General features: G+C 45.0%; 1 protein-coding gene across 1 annotated transcript in view; it reads right to left on the reverse strand.

Moving 5' to 3' along the window:
- The window catches only part of LOC109924474 (histone-lysine N-methyltransferase 2D-like), a 143392-nt gene that overhangs the window by 39069 nt on the left and 95873 nt on the right, over positions 1-8450 (reverse strand). Inside the window, 2 exon segments of the mRNA XM_048618858.1 lie at positions 4793-4945; positions 5968-8445. Coding sequence (XP_048474815.1) covers positions 4793-4945; positions 5968-8445 — 2631 coding nt within the window.

Consider the following 8450-nt stretch of genomic DNA (forward strand, 5'->3'; position numbering starts at 1 on the left):
TAGATAAACTTCTTCACTGTCCACTATACCACCAATTTTGATATCATCCACAAACTTAATAATCATGCCTTCTATATTCCCATCTAAACCATTTCTATAAATAACAAGCAAAAGTGGACCAGCACCAATCAGCACCACTGATCACTGGCCTCCAGTCTGAAAAACAATCCACCACCATCACGCTGTCTCCTGCCACTAAGACAATTTTGTATCCACCTGGCAAGCTCACCATGAATCCCATCTGATCTAATTGTACTAATTAGTCTACCATGCAGAACCTTGTCAAAGGCTTTACTAAAGTCCAAGTAAACAACGTTTACCACTCTGCCCTCATCAATTTTGCTCACTTCCTCAAAAAACTCAATCAAATTTGTGAGACATGACTTTCCTCAAACAAAACCATGCTGACTATCCCTAATCATTCCTTGTCTCACCAAATGCATATAAATCCTATCTCATAATCACCCCCAACAACTCACCCACCATTGAAGTCAGACTTATTTGCATCTATTATTTTGAGGAAGGGCCACCGGACCCAAAACGTTAACTCTGTTTTCTCCTTCACAGATGCTACTAGACCTGCTGAGCTTTTCCAGCAACTTTGTTTTTGTTCCTGATTTACAGCATCCGCAGTTCTTTTGGTTTTTATTTAATATCCATTATAAACCCACAGTTACCTTCACTACAATACTTCCCACCCTCCTCCCTGCAAGGATTCCATTCCATTTTCCATGTCTTTGTTGCATCTGTTGCAATGACAACTCCTTCCGCCAGGGTGCTTCGTACATGTCCTTTATCCTCAAACGAGAACAGGTCTTCCCTGACCCCCAAACCAAGGTTGGCAGGACGCTCAGCCGTGTCCAACCTATTTCGCGCATTTCTATCCTTACACCTGCCCTCCTTCCCAGACGGTAGGGTTACCAGTTTCCTCACTTTCCACCCCATCAGTTCCGCCACCCCTAGCAGAATGCCACCAAATACACCATCCCCTACCCCTCTGCTGTCAGCATCCACATGGACTGTTCCCCTGTGGAACCCTGGTCTACTCCTCCATCAGTCCTAACACTTCCTTACCTCCCCAAGGGACCTTCCCATGAGATTGTAGGTGCAACACTTGCCCTTTCACACACTCACTGCTCAAAGTCCCAAACACACCTTCCAAGTGAAGCAGTGGTTTACTTGTACTATAAATTTAGTCTACTGTTTTCACTGCTCTCAGTGCAGTCTCCTTTACACTGGAGAGGCCAAACGTAGACCGAGTGACTGCTTTGTGGAACACCTCAGCTCTGTTGGTAGCAAAGACCCTGACATTCCAGTTGCTTAGCACTTGAATGAACCATCTTGCCCCCATGCTTATATTTCCATCCTGGGCCTGTTGCAATGTTTCACTGAGGCTCAATGCAAACTGGAGGAACACCACTTCATTTTCAGCTTAGGCACTTTACAGCCTCTAGGACTCGACATGGAGTTCAACAATTTCACAGTATGACCTCTGTCATCCATACTACTACGACTACTAACCCTCTCCCCAGCTTATGCCTTATTGACTTTACTCTCAGAAGAGAGGACCCATTTTCTCATTTTCATAACTGTCATTTCCACTTATTTTACATCCCTATTTCTCCTTTCCCACTATTAGCACTGCCCTTGTCTTTTCTTCTGGGCACCCTTACCGTCTGGTCCACTCATTTCTCCTCCCCGCGCTGTCAACTGCGTAAAAACCACCATTGTCCAGCCCCTTTCAGTTCTGAAGAGTCATATCAAACTTGAAAGTTAACACAGTTGCTCTCTCCACAGATGCTGCCAGACCGGCTAAGTTTCTTCAACATTTTCTATTTTTATTACTCATTTATAGTGCCTTTAATATGGTCAAAAAGCTGTAAGATCTTTTACAAAAGTGTTACCAAATAAAAGTAGAATTATGGAATCAATGTCTCTTATCTTCCAGCATTAATGATCCTATACAAAATGACTAATGAAAATCTCAATCCCGTTAATAACGGGCATGGGCACACACCTACAATCAGCACATATTACCATTCCCAAACAGAAAGCCACAAGGATAGAGACCATCCATCCTCCCTGTCAAAAAACAGCTGAGCTGCAGCCTCTTAATGCCATTTTATGTCCATCCATTAGAAAGAATGGCTCGAGTGAGAATGTTCAACTTTACAATATCAGAAGAAACTGGAGCAGAAGAATATTTGGGCATTCAAGCTTACTCCACTGTTTGGAATGATTGGTGATCCAATTGTTCACTTGACTTCACTTTCCTGCCTCACCCCCTAACCCTTAACTACTTTGCCAATCAAACATCTATCCAACTCAGCCCTAGAGTACATTCGATGACCCAGCCTCCATTGCTCTGCAGGAAGAAAGCTGAGAAACCAACGACCATCCCAGAGAAGAAATTCTTCAGCTCTGCCTTAAAATTTTCCCTTAGTTTTTAAACTGTGTTCCCTTGTTCTTGAATCCTCCCCAACAGGAAACATCTCTTCAGCATCTACCTTGATTTAAGCTCGGGAAGCAAGAGCCGTGATTAAGGAAAAAACAAGTTCATTGAAATTTTTTCAGAGATAGTAGGAACTGCAGATGCTGGAGAATCTAAGGTAAGTTGTAGAGTGTTCATCCAGCTCTACACCTTGTTAGCTTTATTGAAATTTTCGCATTTCTGCTATGATCTTAGCTGTTGGCATTACTGAACAAGTCAGATCTCAATGAAATCTGGCTTGACCGACCTTTTTCTTAAATTTAATGTGGTGATCATTCACTGAAAACATAAACACGCAAGTCTGCAGACTTTTTTTAAATAGCAAAATGTCTGAGTTCTGCCAGGGCCACTCAGCTCCTGGCCTCATTACAGCTTTGATCCAAACATGGATAAAAGAGTTGAATTCCAGAAGTGAGGAGTAAGTGACTGCTCTTGACATCAAGGCTGCATTTAATAGCGTGTGGCATTAAGAAGCCCTAACAAATTCAATGGGAATCAGGGGAAAACTCTCTGCTGGTTGCAGCCATACCCAATACAAGGGAAGATGGTTGTGGTTGTTGGAGGTCAGTCATGTCAGCTCCAGGACATCTCTGCAGGAGTTCCTTAGGGTAGTTTTTTTTTTAAATTAGCCTATTCAGCTATGTTAGTGTACACTTCTGGTGCAGATGGGGCTTGAACTCAGGATTTCCTCAGGACAGTGTTCTTGGTCCAATCATCTTCAGCTGCTTCATTAGTAACCTTCCCTCCGTCATAAGGTCACAAGTAGGGATGTTCACTGATAATTGTATAACTTTCAGCACCCATTTGAGATACTGAAACAGTCCATGTTCAAATGCAGCAAGACTTGTATAATATCCAGGTTTGGGTTGACAAGTGACAAGTCATATTTAAATTATACAAGTGCCAGCCAATGACCATCTCCAACAAGAGACAATTTAACCTTCACCCCTTGACAATCAATAGAATTACCATCACAGAAATCCACATTATCAAAATTCTGGGGATTATTGTTGACCAGAAGCTGAACTGGACTAGCCATACGAATACTGCAGCAATAACTCACCACCTGACTCCTTGGTGTCTGTTCCCCATCTACAAGGCATAAGCCAGGAGTGTGACAGCCTACTCCGCACTCGCCTGGATGAGTGCAGCTTCAGCAACACTCGAGAGGCTTGACACAATCGAGGTCAAAGTTGCTATTTGACTGTCATCACATCCATAGACATTCACTCCCTCCGCCACTGATGCACAGTAGCAGCAGTATGTATTATCTACAGATTCGCTGCAGCAACTCACCAAGGCTCCTTCCAAAGACCAGTACCATCTAGAAGGACAAGGGGAGTAGATACATGATAACATCACCATCAGCAAGCTGCCCCTCAAGCCACTCATTGTCCTGTCTTTGAAATTTATTGATACTCCTGGGTCATCCTCAAGCTCCCTCCCCAACAGTATAGTGGTATACTTACACCAAATGGATTGCAGGGGTTGCACAAGTCAGCTTACCACCATCTTCTCAAGGGCAGCAAATGCTGGCTCAGCCCAGTGATGCACACATCCTATGAATGAATTCAAAAAACTCCAGCAAAACAAAGGCTCATTTATTCCCAACACCATGACTTTTCAGTGACCCAAATCTGAAGAAATTAAGTTTGATCCAACTGCTTTGCTCTAGTTCTGTCCTGTAAACTAGGAAGTCTTCTTACATGAATGAAAATGCAAGTTTAAACTTCCAGTCTTGAAATAATCTGCTGATTTCTAACCAGACACTCTTGGGTCTGGAAGTTTCACAAGCTAAACCTTGGCATCAGTTTTCCTGAACTGTTCTATATGCCTTTCTAGGTATATAGAACCTAGAAACTATATTTACTTCTGACTCTCGTCAGGTGTCCGCCAAAACTGCCCTAAAAGTATTCAATTTCTGGGAATTCTGAGCTAACATCAGTATCTGATTAACTTGCTACTGGTTTGGGATAATGCCTTCAATATTTACACTCCCTGTCCTAAATCCCATGATAGCAACAATCTTTCATTAACACTCCAGGGTGATTTGCAGTCACCTGCTCTGACACACGAATTAGGTCACTTTTCTGGAAAGGACATTGTTGACCTTGATCCCTCCCACAACACACACACACTGACGAACCAACACCTTTCTGTCACTAGTTTGAAATCCAAAACACCTTTTCATTACATTTCATACAAATATTAGAAGATGCCCCGAATGTGATTCTACAATATAATCTCAGTTCTGAGTTTCTAATTTCTGTCACAATTTATTTAAAAAATGCACACTGGTACCTGTTGCAACTGCTTCATTAGGGCATCGGTAGTTTTTATTCCTTCATCCTTCTTATTCTTCTTTCGAGAGTTGGTGCCTCTATCAGTTGCTTTTTGTGTCCGTTTTGTTTTTGGGCCCAAGTTTTTCTTGCTAATTTCCTGAAATTCCTTTATCTTGTAAAAAGATGAAATCCAAAGGGTTTTAATGAGCGCATGTGTAATTTACCCGCGTGGCCCGTTCAGTATTTTTAATTGCTTGGCTATGCACACGCGGTACATGTGCGTGAGGAACTTCAGGTTGCTGTGCAGCCTGGAGGAACATTGATCAACATATGTTCCTTGCAGACCACAAAGAGCCTATAAACATTGATGCAACCATTCTACTTGGCTTAACATTTCTTAGAAAATCATAGGAACCCTGGAGGCATAATCTCGTTTAGAAGTTAAATTGAAAGGAAGTTTGGAGTAAAAACATCTGCAAAATGCATATGGGTTAATTAAAAATAATATCACATTTACAGCTTGTTACACAAGCCCCATTAATTCCACTCCTCCCAGGTAATGAGCACTGAAGTAGTCTAAACCAGATAGGCACCTTCTTCTTGCTTGGGATGTGGGGAAGCCAGGCATTAGTATAGTGGGCCAGCATACTAAAAAAAAAAGACCACTTCAGACCCACACTATTGACTGCTATGTATAGGCTCGCACAATTTTGCAATGACTAAAAGAGTTTCCAATTCATATAAGAATCCTCCTCCACCAAATGTGGACGACTTCGAATGTCTGCCTTGAAATGTTAAACTACCCACGTTTCCAACCAAGCAGGCCATCCCATAATTGTTTCTACCATTTTCTGTTTTTGATTCCGTAAAACCTATGAACACAAAATTTTGCAAATAACTGGAAGAAATACTTAAGAATGCATAATATGAAAATATCAAATTGACCTGCAAATAAGTATTCTCGAGTCCTAATAATAGAATTGGTTCAAAAGTCAGCAAGAACTCAGGGTTTGTAATTCTATTTAAAGTAGAAGTGGGGAAGCAGCACTGGACTAGCATAACTCCGTTAAGCAATTTAAAAACTTGTAGTGAGTGTTTGTCCATGGATGTAATCATACAACTCATGTAAAGTCTAGTCTAGTCTTTTCTACACAAAGATTGAGATATCACTGTAAACCACGTCTTTTAACTAACCTCTAAATTTGTTGTTACACCTTGTAGTTTTTGATCAATCATCACAGTTTTGCTTTCAATGTGACCTTTTACAGTCAAGTGTGTCCGATCTCCAGAGCGTTGTGCAACAAGCTGCAAGTTCTTAGTGCGCAACAGTTTCTGAAGAAGCAGTTGTCCGGCCTCAGACCTTGGAGCAAGAAAAGAATGATCCCCTGCATTCAAGGCACTCATAGAGTCACTATTTGACTCTCGCTTCACAGTTCCTTCTGGAAATCCACAACGAATTGCATCAATGCTTTCCTGTTTCACTATGTGACCATTACCTCCTGTGTTGGTGTCCTTAGCAACACTTTCTTGTAATTTAGAACAACTGTCCTGCTTTCCTGTGATTTTTGGTGCATATTCCTCCTGACCATTGGTTTGACTCAACAGCGATGATTCTGATAGTCCAATACATTCCTCCTTTGTTGTATGGCTTTGGGGAGATATTGGGAAGTCAAACGTACATGCTGTCTTCGAGCCACTTTGCTCATGGATCTCAACATTAGTACTGGTTTGCAAATCAGTAACCGTGCTTGCTTTTTCAACAGTCCCACGTGGCTTTATTACTGACGTATCAGACTTTGAATCAGGTATCTTTTGAGGCATAATTGCGATCAGGTCTGTCGCGCAAGCACTACTTTCTTCAGATTCATTGTCTTTAAGCAATTCTGGTTGCAGCTGTATTACTGTCTCTAAAGTTTCACCTTGCAGAGATACATCTCCCAAATTAGTTGGATTTAATTCTGGACGTGACATTTGCAAATGATTGGAATGAGCTTGGCCAGACACTAGTTCACTTCCTGATTCCACATTTTGCCTTGCTCGCTTGTTTTGAATTAGTTGGGCCATCTCTTGCGGCTTCCCGCCATGTTCAGTTTTAACTTGTTGAACATATACCATGCCTGGACGAAGATGGCCTAAACCAATCTGCTGACCAGTTACATGAACTGAACACACACCCGCATGCTGTTGCTGAAATGACTGCGAAGTCACGATGCTTTGTACCCCATGTCTTGGATCTCCCAAAGTTCCATGCTGCTGAGACGTTGCTACTCGCACCACTCCTTGCAAACCGAGACCATTGTTTTGGTGTAGACCCATCACAGTTTGTTGTTGCACACGTCTCATTAATTGACCCTGCTGACTCACAAGTCGCGGCTGTCCTTGCTGCATTGGTTGTTGCACTGCTGTCACTGCTCGTGTTTGTAAATTCTGATAGATCATACCCTGAGCGCGCACCAGACCTGCTGCATTTTTGGACAGCTGCTGCTGCCTCACCATATTCTGAGTTGATGGCTGGGTGCGGTCCTGCCCCATTATGCACTGGGAAGGCAGCAAAGGTTCCTGTTCCATTACAATTTTGCCTTGCTGTTGCCCCTGCCTGGCTGTGCTTGCAGGTTGTTGTTCCTGCTCTTTCTCCTGGCCCACCATACTGGAAGCCTGCAGGGATTGCTGTCCACCAACTGTACCTAAGCCCCGCATCCGTTGCCCTTGTCCCATTGTACCTGGTGATTGGCTCTGTCCTATTAGATTCTGCAACTGCTGCTGTCCCTGACCCTGCACCAAAATACTCTGTGGACGTGGCTGCTGCAGTCCGTGCTCTTGACCTATTAAGCTCTGTGGCAACTGCCCTTGCCCTATCAGGCTTTGTGCCTGTCCCTGCCGAACTACAGCCTGAGACTGGAGTTGCCACTGTCCCATTAGGCCCTGCAGCAGTTGCTGCTGCTGTCCTTGCCTCATCCCAATCAAACCTTGAGGCTGTTGCTTTACCTGCCCCATCTGACCCTGAGACTGAGATTGTTGTCCAATCCCCACTGTGCCCCGAAGCTGGGGTTGTCCCATTCCCATCGTGCCCTGAGGCTGGCGTTGCTGCCCCATCCCCACCATGCCCTGAGACTGGGACGGGGCCTGAGGCTGCCCCGTCCCCGCCGGGCCCTGAGGCTGGGCCTGGGCCTGGGCCTGAGGGTGCCCCGTCCCCGCCGGGCCCTGAGGCTGGGCCTGGGCCTGAGGGCGCCCCGTCCCCGCCGGGCCCTGAGGCTGGGCCTGGGCCTGAGCCTGAGGCTGCCCCGTCCCCACCGGGCCCTGAGGCTGAGCCTGGGCCTGAGCCTGAGCCTGCCTTGTTCCCACTGTGCCCTGAGGCTGGGCCTGTTGCTGCCCCATTCCCAGTGTATCCTGGGATAACTGCTGTTGCGGCCCCAACCCCAATGTATCCTGAGATTGGGCCTGTTGCTGTCCTAGCCCCACTGTATTCTGGGATAACTGCTGCTGGTGTCCCATTCTGAGTGTGCCCTGAAACTGGGCCTGTTGCTGCTCCATCCCCACTGCACCCTGATAAGGGGTCTGATGGTGTCCCAACCCCAGTGTGCCCAGAGGCTGGGCCTGTTGCTGCCCCATCCCCGCCGTGCACTGAAGCTGGGCCTGGGCCTGCGGCTGCCCCATCCCACCCACGCCCTGAGGCTGGG

The sequence above is a fragment of the Rhincodon typus genome, chromosome 41 (assembly GCF_021869965.1).
Source record: "Rhincodon typus isolate 14 chromosome 41, sRhiTyp1.1, whole genome shotgun sequence".
Taxonomy (NCBI): domain Eukaryota; kingdom Metazoa; phylum Chordata; class Chondrichthyes; order Orectolobiformes; family Rhincodontidae; genus Rhincodon; species Rhincodon typus.